This window comes from Mesocricetus auratus, unplaced genomic scaffold, assembly GCF_017639785.1.
Source record: "Mesocricetus auratus isolate SY011 unplaced genomic scaffold, BCM_Maur_2.0 Super-Scaffold_100025, whole genome shotgun sequence".
NCBI lineage: Eukaryota > Metazoa > Chordata > Mammalia > Rodentia > Cricetidae > Mesocricetus > Mesocricetus auratus.
Window position 1 is genome coordinate 19556188 of NW_024429206.1, and position 26643 is coordinate 19582830.

The 26643-nt window shown below is 50.2% G+C and overlaps 1 protein-coding gene across 2 annotated transcripts in view; it reads left to right on the forward strand.

Annotated features, from left to right (window-relative positions):
• Nucleotides 1-26643, forward strand: part of Adgrd1 (adhesion G protein-coupled receptor D1) — a 109546-nt gene that overhangs the window by 21761 nt on the left and 61142 nt on the right. For both annotated transcript variants that reach the window (XM_021233321.2, XM_005080588.4), the window contains 9 exons: nucleotides 960-1139; nucleotides 5771-6025; nucleotides 8513-8568; nucleotides 9653-9808; nucleotides 14462-14521; nucleotides 17163-17280; nucleotides 18442-18552; nucleotides 19937-20012; nucleotides 21447-21588. In XM_021233321.2, coding sequence (XP_021088980.1) covers nucleotides 960-1139; nucleotides 5771-6025; nucleotides 8513-8568; nucleotides 9653-9808; nucleotides 14462-14521; nucleotides 17163-17280; nucleotides 18442-18552; nucleotides 19937-20012; nucleotides 21447-21588 — 1154 coding nt within the window. The remainder of the gene's footprint in view (nucleotides 1-959; nucleotides 1140-5770; nucleotides 6026-8512; nucleotides 8569-9652; nucleotides 9809-14461; nucleotides 14522-17162; nucleotides 17281-18441; nucleotides 18553-19936; nucleotides 20013-21446; nucleotides 21589-26643) is intronic.

The window sequence follows — 26643 nt, forward strand, 5'->3', positions numbered from 1 at the left end:
AGCACATCCACAGTCAAGAGCAGAGAGAGAGAATGAATATATGCATGTGTTCTTCTCAGATAGCTTTCTCTTGTACAGTCCAGGACCCAAGCCTAGGGAATGGAGTTGCCCATAGTGGGCTGAATCTTCTCACACCAATGAAAACAAACAAGACACTCCTTCACAGGCATGTCCATAGACCAACCTGATCTAGACAATCCTCTGCTTGAGACTCTACCTTCCGTAGGTGATTTTAGGCTGTGTCAAATTGATGATTAAAACCAGCCATCACACATACCCATACCGGGCATTTGCAAAACAAGGTAGCTGCTCTTATCTCTGCCTGCCTCATACCTTCACCCACAGGCAGTCAGCAGCCAAGGCATTATGAACTTTGAAAACTCAGCTTCCCTTTTCACAAGAACACCCCCTGGGGAACATGTTCTGAAATATATGCAATTTGAGATGTGTCAAAAAAAATTAGCTTCAAGTTCTGTTTGGAATGTTCCTTCCAAACTTTGAAGCAAACCATATGACTCAGAAGCAGGGGGTTGTTTAGGATGTGACACCGGGCAGACATAAAAAACGACAGCGTAAAAGTGTATTTAGGGATGTGGGAGGACATTCCGGAGGCAGTAAATCTTTTAAAAGATGCTGTGTGTAACTAGAATGAATGAAACAGTTTCCTTCCTTTGTAAAACCATTGTCAAGATCTGGGTGAGTAGGTGGAGTGGAGACTCTGGTGAAGGGGCTCACACTTGCACACATTTGCACACTCAGAGTCAGCCAGCACAGATGTGTATCTGACCTCCATCAGTCACTAACCCACCGAGCTCAGTTTCCTGTTCTGCACTCTGGGAATGGGAGCAAGGCTTCGTACCATTTGAAAGGGGATGGTGACTCAGGTCCACCCTTGGGAAGATACCTGGCCTTGACCAGGTATTGCTGTGGCGTTTGATGTCACGTGTTTCTCTCTTCAGGAGTGACATTTTCATTCTTCTGGAAGACTCAAGGGGAGCAGCCTCGACCAGCCTCCTACGCTTATGGGGGACAGGTCATCTCTGATGGTTTCAAAGTCTGCTCTAGCGGTGGAAAGGGCTCCGTGGAGCTGTACACGCGGGATAATTCCATGACGTGGAAGGCCACCTTCAACCCTCCAGGTGAGTGTAGCACCAACTGGAGCCTCTGTGCCCCTTGGTGATGATGGGCTCCTTCCTGCCAGCAGCTTGGGAAGGTGCCAAGGAGAACACAAAGGGCGTCTGTCACAAGGTGACTTCATGCCAATGTCAAAGCCCAGATGGTAACCTGACTAGGAGCTCACTGTGTAATTGCTGCTGCCCGGTGGTTGTGTGAGGTTGGCTTTCCACATAATGGAGGTCACATGGCATGTGCCCAGTCATTGGCTGGGACGGAAGCTGTGAGGCAAAGATAGACCGTAGCTTAATCCTCCTGTCCCCACACTATTCAGCGATGTGGCCTTGAAGCTGCTCTCAGACGCACAAAAAGTCCTGGAGAAGGCAGGCTGCCAATCAGGGAGCAGGCAGTAAGGCGGGAGGACAGGTTGGGGTACTGGGTGGTCTTGACCAAGGATGCCCCTTTAGAACCAGTGGGAGGGGACAGGGTGCCACGGGCCTGAGTTTCAGCATAGGTGGAGAAGCTCTGATGCTCTGTGGGATGTAGTTCATTAGATGGGCTGGATTCAGGGCACCTGAAGCCAGGGCCGCTGAGGATAGTACAAGATACCAGAAGAGGAAGGTGACCAGGAGTCTCATGTGGCATGCAGGGAGGACCTGGACAGAAATCAGCCATGTCAGAGGCGGGGGTTGGGGGATGGGGGGCCTGTTGCTCTATATTAAGCCTCTAGAACAGCAGTTCCCAACCATTTGGGGGTCGCATATCAGAGATTTGCATTATGATTCATAATGCTAGCAAGATTACAGTTATGAAATAGCAACGGAAATAATTTTATGGTTGGGGACCACCACATCATGAGGAACTGTATTAAAGGGTCGCAGCATTAGGAAAGTTGAGAACCACAGCTCTAGAAGCAAGCAATGCCTTTGAAGTAGCTCAGGGTCCATTTCTGGCCCATTTGAAAGGGGCGACACAGCTTAACTGCTAAGCAGTTGGGCCAGGTCCTAAGTCTTCTTTGTATCTTTATGGACCTGGTATCAGGGTCCATCACTTGGTGCTTCAGTGTTTTCAATAGTAACATTCGAAGAGTAACAGTTATTATTTCCCAGGGAGACAGCCAGTTGGCGGATTGGAGGAGCCTTGAACAATAGGCTGCAGAATTCTGGGAGACTTGGGTTTGCCCTGTGGGTGTTGGATGTGCTGAAGCTGAATTCATAACTCCTTCTCCGTAAGGACGGGAAATGAGGCAGCCAGAAAAGACGTTGAATTTCTGGATGCTTTCCCACTCCCGAAACACTTTTGCCTTCCCGCTTCATGAGGCTCCTTCTGAACCTCTGAGATGGCTCTCAGTGAGGACCGCTTGCGGTCAGGGTTTCCTAGGTAACAGCTCATCCCCCCCCCCCCCTCCATGGGCCTTGAGCCTGTGGAGCAGCATCAGGCACCTAGCAGGCTCTTTGAGACTGAACACGTGCTGTTTCCCCCCCGGGGGGGGGAGGTGCCGAGAGACTTGTAAACATCCTCTTGTCTTCTGCTCCTCATTTGTCCACTGGAGGGCTTTGTTATTCTCACTTTCAAAGTCAAGTGCAATAATGCTTTGGCCCTGCTTAGGATCCGAGTGTTCTTCAGAGAGTCAAAATTCCTAAAGTGTTGCACAATCCCCAGCAGGAAATCCTGACTCGATTACTGGCAGCCCACAGTGAGTGACCGGTGGGCAGGGGCACTGTGTGTCCTTTAGAGGGGCTGCCTTGGTCTTTCTTTGTCAACCCCAGGAGGATGTCTTACAACAAGGCTTGCAAAACAGATAGGGCCCTTTGTGGGCTGGTCTTCCCGCTGATGAGAGGAGGGACCAAGAGGCTTCCTAAGGAGGCTTGTGACGGAGCCGGGAGGTTGGCCACAGCCATCAAGTCATATATGCGATGTCAGGTCAAGCCCTTGGATGGTTTGGTGGCCTTTGTCCTGTGACTGCTTAGGTAGTCAACGATGTTTTGAATGCGCTATGACCCGCAGTTGTGATTTCATGTCCGAATTCAGATCTTCCAACTTCCCTTGGAAGCAAGAGAGAATGGAGACCCCGCAGCTTCATCAATTAGTGGCAGGAGCCGGGAGGGGAGGAATCCTCCTAGGAGCCGCCCTCCTATACAGCCCCCTCGGCACCCTGTCCCCAGTGAAACCAGGGTTCTACTCAACCTCTTCCTTGTCTCTGCAGACCTGGTGTGTGAACACGAGTCTGGCATGGCCTTACCATTGTTCTCAATACTCTTTGGTTTTCAAGGCACTTAACAACTCACAGTGAAATTAGGTGCAGCAACAAAGGACTCCCAGGGACTTCCCACCTCTGCCCATGACTGACTCCCCCCAGCACCCCAGCCCAGCACTGTGTGTCGGTGACAACCACACTAATGTGTATTTATTTTGAGGGATGCCAGGGTCCATTCCTGCTGTCATACATTCTGTTGGGGAGGAGTCTGTTCTGAACTTTGACCTTTTACCTGTCTTTAAGTGAGGCATTTGCTTGCTCACTATGGATTTTGAGGGTTCTTGGCACATTCTGTGTGACAGTGTCCATTATAGGCATTTTCCCCAGCCCGTGGCTGGCCTTTTCATTCATTCTATCTCAGAGCAGAAGTTTTCAGTTTTAATGGAGACAAGCTTTTCAGGTTTTCTATCCAGGATCATGCTTTTGATTGATGATAAAAGCAGCATCAAAGGGCTGGAGAGTACCTGCTGCTCTTCCAGAGGACTTGGGTTCAATTCCCAGCACCCACCTGGTAGCTCAAGACTGCCTCTGAGTCCAGTTCTGGGGCTTTGGACAGCCTCTCTGGCTTCCATGGGTTCTACATGCACGTGGTGCACAGATATACATACTGGCTAGTTTCATGTCAACTTGACACATGATAGAGCCATCAGAGAGGAGGGAGCCTCAATTGAGAAAATGTGGGAGGGCCCAGCCCATTGTGGGTGGTGCCATCTCTGGGCTGTTGGTCCTGGATTCTATAGGAAAGCAGGCTGAGCAAGCCATGAGGAGCAAGACAGTAAGCAGCACCCTCCATGGCCTCTGCATCAGCTCCTGTCCAGGTTCCTGCCTTGTTTGAGTTCTTGCCTTCACTTTCTTTGTTGCTTAGCTGTGACCCGAAAGCGTAAGACAATAAACCCTTTCCTCCTGAACTTCCTTTGACCATGGTGTTCCATTACAGCAGCAGCAGTAACCCTAACTAAAACGTCACCCATGTGCGTAAAGTAAAACAAACACACTTTTTCTTAAAAGTCGGAATCAAGCCCAGGGTCGTTCTAGACTCCTCCTTTTATATTCTGGAAGCTGTGTGGATCTGTGTTCGGTGTTTCTGTCTACCACCCCCTTTGAATTAGTTTGGGCACAGGGATGAGGTCCTGATTCACTTATTGATATTTTTGCATCTGGCCCTCTGGTTTCCCCATGGTTGCAGAGATGTATTTGTTCCACTGCGGCTTTGTTTCTTCCAATTTGGCTTTGTTCCTGTCAGGTGTCAGCAGATGGTGTCTATATTGCAGTCTGTTCTGTCCCTCTGATCTGTTTGTCTCCCCATGGCTTTGCTTTGCTAACTGATCCAAGCATGTCCAACCTCTGGGCACCGTAAAACATTACTACCTGCACGATTCATGCTTGAGACCTGTGCTATTGAATTACAAAAAAAGAATCTCACAACGTTTTAAGTATCTTTGCAATTTTGCATTGCTCCACACTCATGGCTATTCTCAGCTGCAAGTGGCTGCATGCACCCCCCAGGCCACAGCTGGGCAGGCCATTTTTGCTCTTAGAAGGAGGCCATGTCAGTCCTCCAACTCTGTTTTGCTCTTTTAATAGGTGACTTTTCTTGGTATCTGTCTCTCTTGTGTAGACTGTAGTCTCCAATGGTGGCTCTCCAAAGGATAACATGCTTGGAATTTGGGCTGGTTTGAATTGCGTTGAGTCTACAGAACTGAGTGGGATAGACTAACACCTTAACGACACCAAAGTTTCCTGTCTATGAACATGGGATGCCTCTCTAGACATTTCAGTCTTTTCTCAGTCATGAGTGTGTGTGTGTGTGTGTGCATGTGTGTGTGTGCATATGTTCATTACTGTCAGGTTGGAAGACAACTGACTTTTGTCTCTTAGCTTTTTATCCCCCAGTCATGTGACTACCACTTGTACATTTCAGGCTTTGCTTTTGTTATTGATAACAAAGATGATTTTACTCTGTCCTTCCCAATGCGTGTGTCTCTTTCCCTGCTTACTGTAATAGTGGGGACTTCCAGGAGTTGTGGCAGAGGGATGTCCTCATCTTGTTCCTGACCATATTAGGGTTTTCAACTAGGATTATGGTCTGATTGGTTGGTGCTTGGATCTTGCCTTTTTAACAAGCCTCTTAATACCTTCTATTGTAGGTGTTTAAATTTGTGACTCTTGTGTTCAAATAATAAAGGGTCTTCTCGAGTTGCTTTTGGAATTTGGGGGTGGGAGAAAAAGTCATGTGCTCCAAAGGACTAAGAAGAGTCAGGCTATGTTATAATCCACAGTTGGACTCACTAAAGTCAAGGGTGACCAAGCATCGCGTGGAAGAGGGGTGTGCTTAGGAATGCAGAAAGCTCATGCAGAACTCATCTGCCATGCTCAAGATTCATCTTCACTCCCTTACAGGTCCTTACTGGACTCATGTCCTGTTCACGTGGAAGTCCAAGGAGGGCCTGAAAGTCTACGTCAATGGGACTCTGAGCACCTCAGACCCGAGTGGGAAAGTGTCTCACACCTATGGCGAGCCCCATGTCAATCTGGTTATAGGGTCTGAGCAGGACCAGACCAAGCGTAACGAGAACGGAGCTTTTGATGAGTTCATCATCTGGGAACGTGCGCTCACTCCCGATGAGATCAAGATGTACTTCACAGCTGCCATTGGTCAGTGGGTGGGGAAGGCTGTGGGTAGATCTGGGGTCTTCACCTAGAGGTACTCAGCACTGGGCTCCTCGCCACCCTTCAGCTCTCAAGCTGTTGTCATGGCAGATGTGAGATGTGTCTTAATGAGCCTTATAAGTATAGGCATGCTTCTGAACACCTGTTCCCCAAGATAAATGAGCTAACAGTTCACAGGAGACACACTGAGATTAATATTCTCTGATCCATGCAGGCTCCATGGGGTATACAAATGCTGATTACAGAGGTTTTGGTGGCAAATATTCATGCCCTTAGCAAATGCCCCCCATGTGCACATCCTCCGAGGGGCCCTCAGGCCCCAGGGTACCTTCTCCGTGCTTCATTACAGGTGATTGCTCCAAGCAGGGGGCCCGTAGGCAGGTGGACACGGTTCAAGTCTTCACTTTGCCATGGGACTTTTAAAAAGTTTTGATAAATTTCATGTGACATCTGTGTAACCATTTAAAGTGAGCAATTAAAAAAAAACTAAATAGGGTTAGAATGATAGCTCAGCAAGTAAAGTGCCGGCCTCTCAAGCGTGAGGACCTGAGTTAAAATCTCAGAACCCACACTCAGAAAGCAGGCTGTGGTGGTGTGTGCTTAGAATCCCAGCACAGGGGAGGCAGAGGTAGGGGGATCTCTAGGACTCACTCTCAGCCTGTCTAGCATCACCAGTGAGCTCCAGGCCCTAGTTAAAAAAAAAGGTAGACAGACAGAACCTTGGGAATGACACTGAGGTTGACCTCTGCTTTTACATGCCCACACAAAAATGAAAAAGTAATGGTAATAAGACAAACAGTTTGGTGGTAGTCAGCAAGTTCACAGGGTGCAAGCACAATCTCCATATCATCTTCAGATATTTCACCATTCTTAAGGGACGTCCCTGTCCGTTAAGCCATCGCTGCCTTCCACAGCCGCTAATCTATTTCATCTTTCTGAGGTTCACCTGTTCTAGATATTCCACACAAACTCCGTAACTTATAGGAAGATGGAGTGTTGGCATCTGTTCTCCCAGCAAGGTTCCCAGACCCTCCTACTCAAGTGGGGAGCAGCTCCCACGCAGAGGCAGAGAGGGTCAAGTCCAGACTGGGAGATCTCAGTGTGTGCATCTTTGAAATATTGGCATACGTACCATCTGCCAGATGAACCCCACCATAGCAAGAGTCACACGGGGACTGAGCCCGACCCAGGGCAATCACTTCTCATCTGTCTCACATGACCGCTCCCGTGGTGCGCAGGGAAACCTCCATTTCCATCGCTTTGATCTCTTAGCTGCACAGGAGTCAACAAGAGTTGACTGCGGTGTGACGTGAACCACATGGCATGGCTGCCTTGTAACTTCTTGGCACCCGAGCGACAAATGTCACTCGATCTTGGAGAACAAAGTGCTTTTGGGGTCCAGCTCTACATCACCAGCCACCTCGCCCCACCCAGTCCCAAGGGGCTCATCATTCTCAAGCCAGCCAGGGTGATGATGTCATTTCCTCAGGTCACCCAAAGCAACCTCGAGACATTTCCCGAAAATGAGGTCAAGTATAAAGTCAAGTCTGTGTTCTCATCAGGAAACAATACAGTCAGAAATAGTTGGTGAAGCGTAGGCAGAAAACGGCAACTAGGGGCTTCATCTTTTAACTTGGCCGTCTCATTGTGGGGGAATGGCTCATAATTAACCATGATCATCAGTAGAGAGAGAATAACCAGGCTCCTCACAGCAGAAGTTCTGACTCCTCCACCACTGTTAGGGTGACATCTTAGCCGAGTGTATCAGTGTCTTTTATGTTGTAACAAAACACCTGACAAGCTCACTTAAGTGGCATTGATTTATACTGGCTCACGGTTTCGGAGGGTTCAGTTGATGGCCACTGGGTTCCATACCTTTGAGTGGAACATCGTAGCAGAAGAAGACATCTACTCACAATGGGACAGGAAGCAGAGAGAAAACAACAGGAAGTGAGCAGGGTCCTCAAGGACCTGTCTCTAGTGGCCCTAGCTTCTCTAGCTAGGCTCTGCCTCCCAGAGTGTCCAGAGCCTTCCAAAAATAGTGCCACCAGCTGGGTACCAACTGTTCGAGTGTAGGAAAAGCTTCTGATTTAAACCATAGCAGCCAGTGATTAAGAATCCCGTGTTTATCTATAATGAGTCTGAGTACCACTGAAGCCTATTTCTCATTCTTTCTTTGTTTGAAATTTGTGAGACCTTGCATAAAATCATCCTTTTATGTGATGGCCTGCATGAACGGTGTTCAGAAGCAATTTACAATATAAATGGAAAAATAATTTCTGCTGGGAAAATCCATATAATCTACCTTTTAGGCTGATTTATGAGCCCTTTATCTTCCCAGTACCATCCATACTCAAAACATCCCGTGCCTCAGTAGGACACCTCAAGCTGGTAAATTCCGAATAAGGACAGGCCTCCCCGGGGATGATAAAGGATGATCTAGCCCTCACCGAGGCATTGTTTTTCTTTCAGGTAAACACTCTCTGTTGTCTTCAACACCACCAGCGATGCCTACAGCACACTCAGTGGTGAGCAGGGGCCTTTTCCCTTTGGCCCACTTTGTAGCTGGGGCAAAATGTCTGAGAAGCCTAGCCAAGGGAGAAGGGTTTTCAGTCCATGGCTAGGTGCATTGCTGAGGGCTGGAAACGAGCAGAAACATGGTAGAAAGCCCTCCATGCTCTATGGCAGCCAGGAAGCAGGGGTGGGGGTGGAAAGAGAATGAGAGTCTGAGGATACTATGTCCCTCAATGGTATATTCTCCCTTCTTCTCCTAGGCTCCACCTCTATAGCCCATTCTACAACATACAGACTCTCCCATGGGTTTAATCCATTGATGAGGTTAGCGCCCTACCATGACCCAGTCACCTCTTAATAGTGTCACCAACTAGAGACCAAAGTTTTAACACAGAAGGCTCTTTGAATGGTACTTCATGTTCAGACCATAGCCCGCCCCACCCTCTTGTTGATTGTGTTGGCTCGTGCTGTGTGACAGCAAGGTCAGAGTCAAGTTCAGAATGAAATAATAAAGGGAAGTAAGCAAGTTCTGGGGTAATGCCTGGTGCCCAGAGTGATTGGAAAAATGATTCCCTTGGTTCCTGTTCCTTGGAACACTAGGAAGAAAGGGAATTCTGGGAAGACAGTGACCCCTGAAATGATTTCCTGGACTGTTGAGACCCATCTCTTCCTTTGGTGACTTTTTTCTGATATCAGAGGAATGGATCAATTTATATAGAATGTGGCTGCTTCAAATTAGGTTTTGTGTCTAAAGAATGTCCCTTGCTCAGCGACTTTGACAGCAAATGCCTGGATTCTAGTCCACTTGGGTTCAGACCCTTGTTTACCACTCATTGACTCTGATTGCCTCTCTGTGACTCTTTTCATCTTTCAGATGGTTCTCATTTCATGAGGTCATTGTGAGGATGGGATGCTGTTGCTATGCACTCTTCATAGAAGCATCCTGTGTGTGTGTGTGTGTGTGTGTGTGTGTGTGTGTGTGAGACCATTCTTGGTACTGTCCTGATGGGGCCAGAGCCAGAGGTCACCTTGAGCATCTACAGAATGCCCTGGTTTCATTTCCTGGCCACAAGAAGTCATATGGCCACTGTTTTTCAGATGCCCACGGATGCCTACCACCCAATCATCACCAACCTGACAGAGGAGAGGAAATGCTTCCAGAGACCTGAAACCGTGCTGCGATACCTTCAAAACGTGTCCCTCAGCTTGCCCAATAAATCCCTCTCAGAGGAAACAGCACTGAACCTCACACAGGTATGCTCCTGGTGCCTTTGGCTGGTGGCTTGGGGATGATGTATGGCTGGACCATGGATTAGAGAGTTAGAAAGATCTAGGGCAATGGCTGTTTAAATGACTCATCAGTTAAGAACACTTGCTGCTCTTACGGAGGACTGCAATTCAGTTATTAGCACCCATGTGTTGTGGCTTACAGCCATCCATAATTCTAGATCCAGGGGATGCAACACCCTTTTCTGGCTTCCACAGACACCCACACCCCACACACAGCAGAATCAAGAGCCTTTGCCTGGCAGAGTTTAGACTTCTTGTTTGTAGACAGGTAGGTTGTTCTGGCCAGCTCTGTGCTACTCAGTGAAGCCTCCTTGAGCTGGGAATTGGATCTTCATTTCACTTCCCCGGAGTCTAACCTCCCTGGTCCATCCACACCCTTACCCAACCTCCGGAGTCAATTGGGCTTGCAACTCATGGTCTCAAGTCTGATGTCTTCTTTGGCAATAAGGAAGATGTGGGGGGTGTTAGCAGATGTAGTTAGAGGCCACAGATCATTGTGAACCTTGTGACTTTCTAAAGCTACCTGGAGCACACTGTGAGTGCGGTACTTAGGACATTAAAGTCAAGATGCTCCCTTTCTTCATTCCTCCTAATAGTTCCCAGGAAGAGCAAGGAGCTTGAGGTATCTCATGGCTGTATGGTCTTCTTGAGCCAGGGTTCTTGTCTGGTGTGGAGAGAGAAGGGGTGTTTGAGGTGGGCCATTCTTGATAATACACCCCAAAGCTATGAGCAGGGAGTGTGGAGTCCGGATGGTACCTGCGTGGCGGTAATAAGGCTTCAGCCTAGAGCAGGTGTGGAACATGGTGTCTGAGTCCTTGGCATTGATGGTGGCTGCATGGATTTGCTATGTGACCCTTCTTTATGCATGCTGACCGTTGATCTAGTGCTGAAGTCTCTGTGTTCTGGGACCATCTTGTCCAGTGGACCCTGTTCCTACGTCCATACAACTACACCCAGTCCTTTGCCTTTGTGTCTGAATGTTCTGGGTATGGGGAGGGTGGGTGACTTATCTTTATAGGGCAGAAGCCTTCCTATGAGGCCCTGGAAGTAGCCACCCAACCTCTTGATCATCACTGGGCCCGTTGACCTCACCTAGACCAATCACCCGCCCAGGGGAGCACAATTGGCATGGCAGGCCAGTCAATCATGGAAGAGATCTTGGTGGGGCTGAATTGCCTCCCATTTCCACAGGAAGAGGGGATGTATTGGGTGGAAAATCCCTAAACTTGGGCAATCTTGTAGGTCACCAATGGGGGATGGTATGTGATACAGCTGGTGTGAGAGGCTGTCTGTGGAGTGTGGGACTCTTTCAAAAGTCTATGTCCATGTCCTTCCTCGGCTCTCAGAACACTCCAGCCCAGTGATCTTTATCACCCATTGGAATGTGCTAGGAAATGAGGGGCTGTGGTAGGCACGAACCATTGCTTCCTTGAGCTGTGCATGCTAAGAGGCACTATGGCCGTTAGCCGCAGAAAGAGCTACCATCTACCTTTCAGGAAAGGACATAGAGCTGAGAGCGGAGGGACTTGTGTCAGGGGAGACAGACTGTTCCACTAAACCCAGTGTGGCCCTATATGACAGCTGGTGGGGTGCGGCAGGGACATACGGCCAAAGGGCTTCCTTGTTCTTCATAAGATGGTGTATTGGAACACAGACTTCAGTGCAGGCCACATGGGAGGCATTTCCTGAGCTCGGTGGCTTTGCTCTTTGCCTGTTGCTTCTGCTTTCCCTCTCTGATGATGCCTTTGGGGGTCAACAATCAAAGTCATGGATGCAATGGGCAGGACCACCGGCCAGACAGCTGACCCTCGGAGAGCAGCAGCCAGCAAGCCACAGATTGACTTCATTCTTCCGCCCCCATCTCTTCTGATCCGGCAAGGGAAGCCCTAAGCTTTGAAAGGAATTTTGAAAGGGAATGTGTACGGATCAAATGAAAGCCATCTCAAGACTGACCGAGCCCAGCGATCATCAATTCTTCTATGGCTTGTGCTGACCCTGGTACCCTGGGGACAAACCATACAGCATGATGATGTCCAGCACTTCTCAACTCCGATTCATCAGGAAACAAAGTTTCTAGGAAGTCATTGTGCAGCTTTCCATATTGTCCTGGCTCTTAACTATTTGTGATGACCCAGTATAGTGACCCGAGGCCACTTCCCAAGCTGTGCTCTCAGTCATGTGTGCTCTCGAGTGTGAGGTCTGTGGGTCATGTGCCGTTGACTAATGACCCAGGTACAAAATGCCACTGGAGTCATCAGCCTGAATGAAAGAACTGTAAAATGTCTGACAGTTAACAGAAATATGACATGCATGTTGAAATAATATTTTGTGGGTTGAATTAAGTAAATAAAATATACTATTTAATTGATTTAAGTCCCCCACCCCATAGAAGCAGCTGATTGGAAATAGAAAGCTGTGTGTGGTAGCACACACCTGTAATCCCAGTCCCTGGGAAACTGAGGCAGGAGGATCTTGAGTCTACATCATGAGCTCCTAATCACCCCACCCATCCCCTGCCCCCAAGAGAAGAAAAGAAAGAAAGAAAAAACAAACTCAAGTTGACTGATGTGGTTCACTTGTTTCTTTTCTCAGAACTGTTGTCTATCCCTCAGGCCAAATGTAATCCATGCATGGCCTACTTCTGTAGTAACATTTTAGGAACATATGGCCACTCACTTGAGCACAGTCTAGCTTGCTTCTGCACTCTGTGGCAGAGCTGAGGATATAGCCTGGCCCCCTGAAGTCCTTATTTTGTGGCTTTTTAGACAAATCATGGGGGGAGTGGCTTTGAACATGGCTCAGTTGGAAGGGTGCTGACCCAGCATGTGTGAAGCCCTGAATTTGATCCCCAGCACCCCACAAACCAAGTCTGGTGGTGCACACCTGCAACCCCAGCATCTGGGAGGTGGAGGGACAAGGATCAGAAGTTCAAGGTCATCTTTGGCCTGGGTTGTTCTATGAATAGTGAGTTTGAGGCGAGCCTGGGCTATATGAGACCTTATAGAAGAGGAAGAAGAGGAAGAGGAGGAAAAGGTGGGGAGGACCAAGGGGAGGAGAAGAAGGGAGAGAAGGAGGAGGAGGGAAAGTAGGAAAGAGGGAGAAAGAGGAGAGAGGAGGGGGGAAGGTGAAAAGGAATAAAGAATTTTTAAAAATGCTTGCCATTCCTTCGATCAAGGAGAGAAAGCAGGAGCATTTTTTTTTCGGTCATTAGTTAAGCCCCTGGACTTTAGAGTATAAATAAACAGCTGTGGAATGAAGATGAATGGGAGAGGAAGGCTTGATGATACATTCTGCACATACTTAGTGTATTTGGTGAGCAGTGACAGGATTTTGTTGACTGGGAAGACTCTACATGGTTCTCAACCTATGGGTCGAGACCCCTCTATCTCCAAAACTATTTACATTATGGTTCATAATGTTAGCAAAATTACATCTATGAAGTAGCCACGAAAATAATGTTATGGTTGGGGGTCACCACAACATGAGGAACTGTGTCAAAGGGTTGCAGCACTAGGGAGGTTGAGAACCACTGGGTAGAGGCAGTGGAAGTGAGTTGGCCTCCAGGCTTGAGTCTGGTGTCTGTAGCAGGAGATGTGATGGAAAGACGGAGACAGATGAGTAGGGAGGGGCGGGGCCTGGGACAAGCATCACTGAAACAGCTACCCTGCTCAGCTTGGCTCCGTGGTTACGTGGGATGCTGGCAAGCTAACGCTTTTTTTCAAAGGAAGCAGGAAGATCAGTTTTCACTTAAATCTCCCTACTTGAAAATGCTAAAATGTAATTTCATTGTTTTGGAACAAGAATGAACCTAAGCAAATGTGGTTTTAAGGTGACTGACTGGAGGGTGTAGGTAGCTTTTGCTTTGGAGAGGTGATTTCCAGCTGGCATAAGTGGCTTAATGTCAGGCTGTCCTGAGCAAAGTAGGTTTCATGAGCTGTGATCATTCACTCATTCATCTGTCCGTCCGTCCGTCCGTCCGTCCATCCACCCACCCACTCATCCATTCATTGATGGGGCATGCTAGGGCCTGTCACATGACCTGGGCCCTTGTGATATCCACCTTCTGATCACTGACTTTACAAGGTTGTCACAAAAAAACAAATGAGATAGCACCTGTAAGATATAGCCTGAGGCTGAGTGATTAAAGCACTTGACCCACAAGCCTGAAGACCTGAGTTCAGATCCCCAGAATCCATAAAATGCTGAGTGGACATGGCAACCTGCCTATAAATCCAGCCCCAGAAGGCAGAGACAGGAGCTCCCCACAGCAAGCTGACTGGTGAGGTGTAGCTGTTCTGGTCAGCTCTGGGATTGGTTAAGAGTCTGCCTCAATGAATAAGGTTGAGGAGCCATAGAGGACAGTTCCTGACACCAGCCTTGGGCTTCGCAAGCACACACAGGGACTCCCAGGTGTACCAACATGAAAGTGTGCCCATACACATGTAAACATGCACACGCAGATGTCCACACACCACAAATACAAGCTATTATTGCCTGCCACTGTGCATTAAACCAATTCCCGGTCGAGGAGACATGGGAAAACTTGGAGGAGACTGGTGGACCCAGATGTGAGGTTTGAGGATCTATGCTAAACAGTGTTGTTCTGTTTATCTTCAGACCTTCTTAAGAACCGTGGGCGAGGTGCTTCTACTGCCCAGCTGGACCCATGTATCAGAGGTAAGAAGGATGCTTTGACCTTTAGCACGTGTGCACTTCATTATGACCGTCTTTTTGCAGTGGCATCCCAGGGCCCTCGCCGTCTCTAAGAAGAATGAAGCCTTTCCCGGTTCTGATGTCTGAGACACTGAAGTTCATTTCCCTGGGGCATGAAAGGCACCCGGGGTACTGTGTCCCTGGGACCCTCAGCCCTGTGCCACCTTCTCTGGCTCTGGGAAAGGGAGCATCTCTCTCAGGAAGGCTGACCTTTGTTTGTCATTTCACACAATGCACTTTTTTTATTCTGCATTCTTGAATAGTCATAAGGGCCGTATTTGGCATTTTAAGATCGGCGGATTGAGTGAGACGGCCGAGCGCGAACAGTGCGCTTCATGATTAAAGTGAGAAAATGAAAGGCTTTTGTCCCTCTGCACTCAAGATTCAGGAAGCGGAGCGGAGTGCTTTTCTTTGATTTCCAGCCACCTTATTGATATTACTTCTTTAAAACATGAGGACAGCCGATGAATAGTTGTGGCGATGGCAGATGATAAAAATATCTGAGATAAGAATCACCCAGCGCCTTCAGGCAGAGCGTGACGGTGAGCAGCCTCATGTGACCCCACAGTCTGGTCCGGAGCCCACTCACACACACTCATTCTACAGACATCTGGTAGAGCCTGAGTTTTCTTCTACTAAGAACGCTTGCTAAGGTGGGGTTGGGGGGATGGCTTCCCAGCATGCAGACTGGAGTTCAGGTCCCAAGCATCTACATAAATTCCGGGTGGGTATGACAGACCCCCTTTAATTCCAACCTGGGAAGACAGCGACAGGGGATCCCCAGAGTAAGGTGGCTAGCCATGTAGGTGAGATCTGGGTTTGACTGAGAGACCCTGCCGCAATGAGTGAGGTGGAATGGGGATTTAGACTGAGTCTCCACGTGAGCCTCAGGCCCCACACGGACACATGCACACGTGCACATACATATGCCCAGACATGTGAGAAGGTGCACACACATGCCTACCAGACACACACACAAAATGGGGAGAAGGGGGAGAAAGAACATTTGCCAAGGAGCTCTGGGCATCGTGTTAGTCAGGTCAGTGTAGGCCCTGCTGCAGTAACAACAGAGCCACCTCGCAGTGGCTTGTCATAGTGGGCATTCACCTCTCAAATATTCAGAGTCCATGTAACGACTCAAGAGCTCAGCTCTGGCCAGTTTCTGTGCCACACATGGCTCCCAGGAGGTCAATGAGAGGGAGGATGAAGGCTCCCAGGTGCCTAGAAGGCTCCGATCATAGCAACATGCCACATTTGAAATGAGGGAGACTCAGGTTTACAGGTTTCGCAAGGTTGAGAGGCAGAAGCCACAGCCAATTCTCACCTTATTAATAAGAAGGCATGACGTCTGCATTCCATGAGCCCTTTATCAAAGTGCTTCACGTGAAATGAGATTGCATAACATTGGCAGATGGGAAGGGAAGGGAGTTAAGAATGTAAGCATGACACGGTCTTCCATAGAAACACATTCTTCTTCAAGAAGTGTAGGCCTCCAGGGACAGGTTTCTAAGGGACTTTGTGTACAAGTTACAGTCTGAAACGTGGGAGAATAGCCAGAGGAGGGACGGCAGCCAGTGGAGGCCTCAGATCGACAGATTTTTCTTCATTGATTTAAATGAACTTTCTTTGAATGTAAAATATGCAAATCTGCTGCGAAATATGAATAATTATGAAACAATCCAGGCTTAGGTAAGCTTATGAGCATTGACGAGAAGGCACGCATGAATCGCTGCTCCCCCTAGAACTGTGTGCCAAAGACACAGACGTTCCGATTGGAATCAGATCATGGGCCTAAGAGACAGTGTCTAAAATTGGCCTGTGTTTCTGGTTCCGCCCCAGTAAGTCTTCCTGGAGTGTTTGTGAGAGGATGTTGAGAGCTCAACAGTGACAGATGCAATGTACGAAAGGACGGAAGGGGATGGGCAAGGTAGGCAGAGCAGAGCCAGGCAGAACGGGCCAGGGGATGGGGGAGACAACTCTTCTTTGCCATGGTGTCTGAGGTTCAAGACAGTCAGGCTAATGAGGACATGAACCCTGACATGGACACTGGTCCCCCGTTGGCAGCAGAGGTCTGTGCAACTAGAAGGGACCCGCCTTCCTGTGGGTAGACTCCACGTGATGTTCTTTCTGCCTTAAAGATGCAGAGTGGGTGAAGAAGGCCATTGGATGGGGAGTCAAGGAGGCCAGAGGGGATTTGCAGGCTAGTACCTCCAAAGAGGCTGCTGCTTCATTGAGAGTGGAAAAGAATTGCTGATGTCCTCATGCCTCAGGGGACTCAGGGCCATTAGCTGTAAGACAGGCATGGGCACACCCGAGGCTTGCCCAGGTTCTTGGAGGATTCATAGCATAGCTACAAACAGTTGTCTGAGCCATCTGGTCACTCAGGAATTAATGCTGTGACACTGGGTCAGCTTTGACTTGTGTCCATGCTCCATGAACTCATCGGGTACATGGTCACTTACCAGGCTTCGAAGTGTGGCAGTTGGGTGGTTTCCGGTCTCTTATGGCCATCACAGGGAAGCGAAGCTCTGAGTTTGTGATGTGCCAAACCCCCATGATGCTGAGTGTGGTGGTCGTCAGAGTTTCATGTCTGTGTTGCTTGCAGGACAACACCATGACGCTGGGCTTGGTCGACACCATCGATACCGTCATGGGTCACATATCATCCAACCTGCAGCCCAGAGAAACCCATGTCACCCTCGCAGGCTCTTCCTCCATGGCAGGTAGCCATTATCAGATTGGGGGGCAGTGGGGGGAGGCTGTGGGAAGAAGGGTGCCAGGTGTGAGGGTCACTGGCCTCCACACTGTCTGAGGCTCACACAGCCGCTGAGATAAACCACCATTTCTCTAAGGTCCAGTGTCTTGTGCAAAATCCTGTTTTTGAAGAAAAACGTGTTAGAATTAGGCTAGAAGTGCCGGATCATGGTAGGCACACGGGACTGTGTAATTAGCCATGGCAATGTGGAGCTACAGGCGTCCCGTGACAGCTGTCTGGGCTCAAACAGAGTAGGGACTCCAACACCCTTGAGCCTTTGGGTCCTTAAACATCCAGTGGGATGCTCTCTGCTCTGGAGATGTGGAATAGGTGAAGTAGACCATCGGACGAGGAGAAAGGGGGGGAGGAGGGGGGAGAAGGAGGAGGGGGAGGGGGAGGAGGAGAACTAGGAGGAGGAGGAGGAGGAAGAGGAGGGGGAGGAGGAGGAGGAGATCAGAATGTGAGTTCGGGTGAATGCCAGAATGGGACATCTCAGAGGAAGCAGCCTGGCTTTCCCAGGATGTGTCAGGTCCCCACAGACAGGCATGGATTCTTTGCTTTGAGTCTCTGTCTGAGGACACTTCAATGCAGGGGCATCACACAGCACCCCACCATGGCCCAGGAGCTCATCTGCCCGCAGAGGCAGATTACGGAGCCGCCTGTCTGCCGAGGCACTCCCTCGACACGCGTGCGTTTTAATTTTCCCTTTTCTGACTGGGTCCCCCAGAGCTTAGATAGCCACAGCTTCCCTCACTCCATGAGCTGTAGCAGCATCACTACCATGAGGCTGAGTGCTTAGCTCTAGAGGGCTACAGAGGGTCAGGGTCCCTCCAGGTAGGAGTTCCCTTAGGGTATGGCTGGAGGACTTAGCCTCTGTGGAAATCCCCTCCCTAACTCATATGCCTGTGAACGAGCACACACACACACACACACACACACACACACACACACACGTTTGCACTTGCTCGCACATGCATGTTCTTGGTCACCCTTTCTAGAGGTGATTTCTCTCCCTTAGGAGTTGGCTTGGTTTAAGAAATGAAGAACAGTGACACGCAGGGTCCTCAGCCGGTGTCCTGCAGCCAGTGAGCCCGCTAACCCCATTTCACTGTGTCCTCCTCTCCTTCAGATTTCTCCGTGGCCAAGATTCTTCCCCCAGCACTGAGTGCCCCCCACTATAGATTCCCAGCCCACGGGCACAGCTACATTGAGATCCCAAGAGAGGCCCTTCACAGCAACGGTGAGTAGATATGGTTGCTCAGGCTCTCAGGTGGTACAGACTGGGTGGCTGTCCTTCCTGATGGAGCTGCCCCACAGGAGGGTGGGGTTGGGTGCTCCCAGAGGAGCCTCTGATCCAAAGCAGGCCTTCCCACATCATTCCTCTACACACTCTCTGTAGACTGAGCTGGGACTTGGAGTGGGGCTCTGCAAATCTGTGTTCCCATGAGTCTGACCCACCACACAGGATACTGTGTGTCCCTCAGTCTGCTCAGCTCCTGGTTAGTTGAATGTGAGTATATGTTCAAGGTAGCCAGGGATCGGGTGTGTCTGTATAGAAGAGCCAGAGACTATCCCAGGACAGGCCCAAGTCAAGTCTCATTATGACCGAATAGCCAAGGGCACCTGATGGATATGGTCCAGGTGACTGGCCATATCTGGATGGCATCCGTTCTTCTCGTGTTCACTCACAGTTAAAGGTTGCTGTGGCTCCCACCCTAGAGGGCCCAGACAGAGGCCCGGCCCTGCCACACAGCCCCTCCCCTAGCAAGGATCCATCTCTTGGTGTGGAGGAGAGGTGCCCATGATATCCATCTTCTGGCAAATGTTCGTTGTATACTATTCTCGGGAGAGAGGCACCACCTAGCATCCTTGAGTAGGGTCTTATCCTCTCAGATTCCATGCAGGACATATTAGACATAGCCCAGGTTTCCAGAATGGCCAGAGGCCATGTTCTCAACACTTCTGTCAACCAACCCAGATTCTGTGGTTAGAATCCCAGCTTAGCTACTGCTGGCTGTGTGGCCTTGGGCAAGTTTCTGTGCCAGGACAATAAAAATACCCGTTTCATGATATTGTTTCAGACCTTACAAGGCAAAGTGTGTATAAATCACTGTGCCTGGTGTGTAGTGAGTCCCGAGCTGACAGCAGGGAGAGCTCAGAGAATCGGCCAATGACGGCTGAGTGATCTCACACTCCCGGAGTGAAAAAGGAGCCGAGTATGGGGTTCTCACTGTAATAAGGGGCCCAGGGACCCATCGCAGCCATCCGGGTGTCTTCTAGTCTGCAGACCTGCATCCGAGTACTAGCACACTCCTCCTGTAGACTGACGGAGACACACTGAAGAGCCCCCTGGCTCTGAGGCTCTATGGTGTCTCGGGCAGGCCTCAGCACCTGTGTCTGGAGTGGGCATAGGGGACAGGGCGGGAGGTCATTGTCCCAGCTGAGCACAGGACTAGCCAAAGCTTCTACGCTGCTGCAAATTTCATTGTCCTGGGGCTCTTCCTCCCCACCCCCATCCCAAGTCCCTGAGTTCCTGACTTCAGCGGCCCTGTGTGTGTGGCTCCCCGCTCTTCTCGCTTGTAACTGGGGTGTTGATGGGTGTCTGACCTCTGCTTTGTCCTCAGCCTGGACCACGATTGTCGGCCTCCTCTACCACTCCATGCACTACTACCTGAACAGCATCCCCCCAGCCAGCACAAAGTGAGTGTTGTACAGTGGCGTGTGGGAGGCATGTGCATGGTCTTGTTTCTTGGGTGGCCAGCCGAGACGACACCCTAGGCTGCCACACACATGCATGGCCTTTTGTTAGAAACCGCTCGAGACCAGCACCTTCTGCCTTGTTGTTCAAGCCAGGTTGGGCTGCTAGCCCTTTGGAAAAGACTCAAGAATTCCTTCATTGGGATCCAGCAGGCTCTGGGGTAGGCTGGCCAGCTATGTTCAGAGGCACAGGCTAGAGACTTCAACACCCCCTGTTTTGACAGTGGTCTGGGATCTGTGAATGAAGCTCTCCCACCCTGAGTTTCCACATCTACAGAATGGGAAGGCAGCAGACCCGCCTTTATGATTGCCTCCCTTGGGAAGATTTCTTCCCTCCGTCTCTCTATTTCTCTCTCTCTCTCCATTCCTCCCTCCATAGTTGCTATGAGGGGAGCAGGAAGCTCAGGCACATAAGTAAATTCACATGCCAGGCTCATCAGACCCCAAGTCAAACTTCTGCACACCAGGTGTCTCACTGCACTGTCCCTGACCTTGGCCATGGATAGCATCTCAACCGAAGAACTCCAAGACAGGGTTAGGAGAAGACAGGCGGTTGCTAGACTGGAGTGAGGCGCGGAAACCTAGCCTGAATGGTTTTAAGCAAATGGAGACTTGTTGAATAATGTAAGGTGAAAGCCATCTGGCTTCAGGGGTGGCGTGGTTCAGCTGTCCAGGCGTTGCCACCAGATCCCATCACTAGGCCCTTCCCAGGGTGGGCTCTCTTCTCTGTCAGACATCCCCCTTACAGTGTTAAGCCAGGGAGGCCCTTCCTTCAGAACTGACATCCAGCAGAGAGAAGAGACTCTCTCTCCTGGAAGGTTCCTGGGTGTGATCTCCTTCTCCTCCAGCTGTCACGTGGTTGAGCAATGCGCTGTGCTGTCCTGCACAGCTGTAGATGGCAGGGTTTGCTGCTTAGCCATGGACTCAGCTCTGAGTGTGTGGCTGAGTGGAGAACTGGGGAAACTGAGGTGCCTTCATGAGGAAAGGAGTGGACAGGAGGCAGAGAAACAGCAGACTCCACCACATAAGTACTGGCCATGTGTTTGTGTAATCCAAAGCTGGGTTCAGACGGGGGCGAGTGAGCGCCTGGGGTCAGGCAGGCAACCGTGCTGGGATTCCGAGCCTGGGGTCAACGGCTCGTTCTTCTGAATTCCCTGCTGTATTTTGAGGTACTGTCCCCGTTCACCTCCCGGTCATGTTGTCATACTTCCAAGAGGGTAGGGCCTGAGGTACCGAATTGAGATGTTTAGCAGCCAAAGTCACTTCCAGCTGCAGGATCAAATACTGGTCTCCGAATTCTTCAGGCTTCAAGGTCACAGCCTGGCTGCACACCATCCCCCTACTCCTGTTTGTAACCTGTCCCCACTCATTTCCAAGGATTCCTGAGGCTGTGAACTGCAGAGACTGCCTGCTGTCTGTCGCCAGCCACCTGATCTCCCTGGAGGTGTCCCCACCGCCCACTCTGTCCCAGAACCTATCGGGCTCTCCTCTGATCACCGTCCATCTCAGGCACAAACTGGTGAGTGGCAGGCGTTCCCCTTGGCTGGCCCTGGATATGGTTCGCTGCCTGTGGCATTTAGTGGAGAGCCTTTCATGGCCCTGGTGCTGGGTAAGGAGCGCTCCTTTGCGTCCCAGAGTCCGTCTCCTTGCAATTTTGTTCCTGAACCACATGGCTGAGCCTTGCCAATGACACGTGGGCTGGCACTGAATGAAGAGGCCTCTGGGACCTTCCATGGCTCTCCAAGGCAAGTGCAGCCCCTATGGGTATATGCCTCTGGCTTGTGGCGGTCTTTTGCTTGGAGTAGAGGGACAGCTGTCCCAGTGTCACTCAGCAGGCTCGGCAGTGTTTGCAAGACGCAGAGCTGAGCTCCGTCGTGTGCTGCTTCAGAGCTTGAGAGAGACAGCTCTGTGCTTTGGGTTTGGAGGGATGAGCTGTTCGTCCTGATGCATTCATCCGCGCTGAGGTTCTCTCTTCTTCACATGGCTCCGCCTGCAGGCGAGAATGGCAGAGATGGGAGCTGACGAGCTGTTGTTCCTACGGTGCCTACGTGGATGCGTGCGCGCATCAACAGGCATCGTCTTCCTGCGCATCTCTCAAAGGCTTGCAGCTGGCACCTAGTGTCTTGAGAGTGGTGCTGAGCACACAGTAGGGGGTCCCCGAGGCCTTGGTGACGTCATGAGGCCAGGTGGAGGCACGTTGGAAAACACAGTTAGGGATGCTCTCTGGAGGCAGGAGGGTGGGACAAAAGCCACCGAGGGCAGAGGGCAGGCAAGCCAGCTGAGAACCAGGGCTTATGCTATCCATATGCCCAGGGGAGCACACCTGTTTGTGTGCACCTGATAAATGCATGCCTGTGGGCCCGCATGCACTCAGGCTGGCTGGAGCTAAGAGATCTAAAATGTAAAACATGAGTTTATTTCCATCCCTGTGTCCTTTCCTCTTTCCCTTGCGAAGGGAGACGCTCCTGCTCTTTCTTCTCCCTCTTGTTTGTGTTGGAGGTGTCTCCAGGCTAGTCCCAGAAACCCCAGCTTTGTCAGCTGCATGGTGCTGCTCGGCCCCACCCTCTACCCTGGCTTATAGGGCTCCCGGCATTCAACAGGCTCCTCTGAGAATTTTGGTTTTGCCATGTATAGCACAGCAGCAGGTGTTCCTGGTGCTCTGGAAAGTTTGTATGTGTCTGCAAAGAGAGTCCTCTCTGCTAACAGACCCCCTCCATCTTGCTTTCTCTTTCTGGTGCCCCCCCCCAACCATGCCATGGAAGGAAGGTAGAGGGAGGGAGTGGGGGAGGGGGGTAGGGAGGAAGTAAGAAGGCTCTTAGATCATCACCCTGATGGGGTGACAGTGACCGACTGCAGCCCCCCCATTCCACTCCATCTCATGTGGGGTTGTGTGTTTGTGTATGTGAGTCGCTTCTGAAGATGCGAGTTTATGAGCGGTCAAGGACAGACTTAACAGAGAGTCCTGAAGGCTTATTATCCCACTAATCTCATGAGGGCACTGCAGCAGTGAAAACTGGAGTTCACCACCCGAGTGTGCAGCCTGCCCAGCAGAGCCGGCCGCAGTGTGGGTGCAGGCTGCTGTCCCAATCACTGGGATGCTCAGGGCACGGTGGCAGGAGGGCGGGACGCCTGCCTCCGTGCACGTGCAACTGGTGCTGTTGGAAAGGAGATGATGGCTTCATGGGTGGCGGGGGGCGGCGACCAAGGCTTCCAAGGAGCTGGTGAAGAGCTGCAGACCAACCTGGGTGAGGTTGACTGTTCTCGGAACATGTGCGCTTCTGTTTCAAGTGCTGGCTCTAAGTAAGACGGTAGTGGTGGGTCAGGTCAGTGAGACAGCTCCGCAGACTGGGGCACCTGCCACCAGACAACCTGAATCTCATGCCTGGGACTCACATGGTGGAAGGACAGAGCTGACTCCTGCAAGTTATCCTCCAACACACGCACACGCACACGCGCACGCGCACACACACACACACACACACACACACACACACACACACACACACACCAGTCTGGAGACTTGCAGGCCACAGCCAGGGGAATCAGACAGCCTGAGACATAGCCTCCCATTGCAGTGGGATTACAGGTCCCGCCCTCCCTCCCAGTGCTGTTGGTGACCGTCTTGTGGAAGACTCTACATTTTTGTCTTTTGTGAAATTCTGGGAAGGTGCCAATTTGCAAACCAGAGGGGGGAAAAGGGAAGGGTAGGCTAAGGCACATTCCTGGCTTAATGGCTGGTTGCTGGAGTTATTTTTAACAAAGAGTTTGAATGAGGGATTGTGCCTTAAAGAGAGATGGTGGGGAATTTTTATGCTACCAGAAGAGAATAGTAATTAAAGACAGTCCTAACTGAGTGTCCTCAAGAGTTGGGTTTTTTGGGGGGGGGTGTAGTTATTTGTGTGTGTGTTTTTGTTGCTTTTGTTGTTGTTGAAGATTCCTGCTGTCCTGAGGATGCTGAGGAGGGCTGCTGCTGCAGCTGCATGGACTAATTCCTGTGGCATCCTCTCCGGAGCTGAGGGGAATTAACAGAGGGAACTTGAGGGCGGGGCTTCAGCATTGTCTCCCCAACTGTATCCATGAAGCGTGGAGCAGAGGTTACAGTGCTGTCTTCCGACAACCCAGAGCACATAGAGGCCAAGGTTGGGGTTCCAGGTTGAGGGGTCCTCTCTTCTTGTCATGGACTATGTGTGGTTGGTATGGGTTCCCTAGCATCTTGAGGGTGTAGGCACCGGTCCAAGTTTGCTTTCTGTTGCTGTGATGAACACCGTGACCACAGGCAAATTGTGGAGGAAAGGGTTTATTTGGTGTATGTGTTCTGAGCCCTGTTTATCGTGACGGGAAGCCGGGGCAGGGACTGAAGCAGAGGCCGTGCAGGGACACCGCTCCCTCGCTTGCTGCTCAGGCTCAGGCTCAGTTAACTTCCTTCTGTCTCCCTGCCTAGGGGAGGTAGCACTCACAGTGCCTTGGAACTCCCATATCAACCATTAATTGAGAAAATGTCCTACAGACTTGCCTACAGGCCAATATGATGGAGGCATTTTCCTAGTTGAGGACCTCTCTTTCCAGGTGACTCTGGTTGTGTCAAATTGACAACAACAACATCCTCCAAACCCAAAAGAATCCAAAAAACTAACCATCATAGCATACCACCAGACCTGTCCTGGAGGTTCCTGAACAGGTGCCTGGTGAGTTCTAGGGGTGAGGAGTGGGTACAGCACGGGCCCCCAATCCGTATCATCTCAAACCTGATGAAAGTTCTAGGACCTGTATCACTCTGAATGGGTTAGGTCCTTTCTGCTACCCTGGATGCTCAGGATGCAGAGGATAAATGAGCCAAGCAGGTTCTGAGTCAGGCCAGTGCTTGGAGCTGCCCCTCTGCAGACAGATGGCCTGCCCAGACTTGATGTATCTATGGGTTGGCCAGACTATGCTATGTCTTAGGTCATTGCACCATCTTTCTTGGCTCTGTCCCCAAGGCTGGCTGTTTTATTCCATGATGCCCTCTAAGTGTGCCAGAAACCAGGCTTTCTCTTGGAGTGCTATAGTTTCTGGGTCCTGGGAGCCCTTCTCCATGCAAAGTAGTACAAACTACCCAGGCTCCCAGGATGCTGGGATTGATAGTGTGTGGGAAGTAGATGCCAAAGGCTTGCTGGTCATGTGACAGTTCTCCAGTCTAGTGCCCCCATGGAGCTGGAAGTTTTGTCTTCATGGCACACTCAGGCATGGGATCCAGATGCTGCCTAATCTTTTAGCAGCAACTGACCTCTCTGCTGGAACAGCTGCGGCCTCTTGACTCAGCAAGATGCTGCAGGGATGTGGGGACTTGTGGGCACTGTTGATAAACTGTAGGGCATCCTGCAACATCTGTAGCCTCTATTCACTCAATGCCTGGAGCAGGATCCCCAGCCGTGACAACCAAATACATCTCCAGACGTTGCCAGGAATGCCTTGGGAGACTCCCAGTTGAGAAGTCCATATGCCATTGCAGTAGTAACATCTAGATTATTGCCATTGCTATCTAATATTCTGTTGTGTGTGCATCTTCTCCTTTATCTCCTGGGATATGCTAGGGTTGTTTTCCACTTTGGATTATCAAACACAGTCACTTTTCTGTTTCTTAAAGAATAACATTTAAGAATCAGTGGCTTACAGCTATTATTTTGCTATGATCTGTTGTAAATGAGAAAAGGTCCTCTTTTTTCTTAAATTACATTTGTCTGTGCTCATGTGCTGTGGAGTATGTACAGAGGTCAGAGGACAACTTGTGGGAGTCAGTTCTCTTCTGCCGCCGTGTGAGTTTTGAACTTGTGTCGACAGGTTTTTGGGGTAAGCACCTTTACCCACTAAGCCATCTTGTTGGTGCCATGAGAGGAAAACTCTTGTTATAATGTAAGCAAAGCATTTTTGTTTCTTGCTGTGGTGCTCTGTCTGGGACTGGTAGCTCTTCTCTGCAGACTGTGCTGTGCTGTATGTAGCTCATTAAAAACATCCATCTACAATGAATGTTGAGCTCTGGTGGGTTTCCTACAGGGCATTGTAGATACCAGGACACATACACAGACTTGTGCAAATGAGGCGAGGCTAGCCATGCCGTCGTTCTCAGTTTTTGGTTCAATCCCAATCTTCTGAATGTCCAGGCCAATTGCCATAAGCTCTCTGGTCATTTCCATGGCTGCACCGTAGCCCACACCCTGCATTCCGCTGTTGTTTCTGGCTTTTTCCAGTCTCAATGATAACAGACAAGGCTGTGATGGACCGCCATGTGCCCACTCAGCTCTCTTTCTACAATAACGTCTTAGAAGTAGAATCATTTGGTTAAATGGCCATGGATTTTTGTCATTTCTAACATGCTTGGGATGTTTAAGCCAAATGTGTGAGACTAAACCTGTGAGCTTGGGCTCAGAATCTGAGCTGTGGGGGTGTCTTGGTCAGGGTGTCTATTGCTGCAACGAAACATCATGGCCAAAAAGCAACTTGCGGAGGAAAGGGTTTATTAGGCTTACACTTCAGCTTTGCTGTTCATCACTGAAGGAAGTCAGGACAGGAACTCAAACAGGGCAGGATCCCAGAGGCA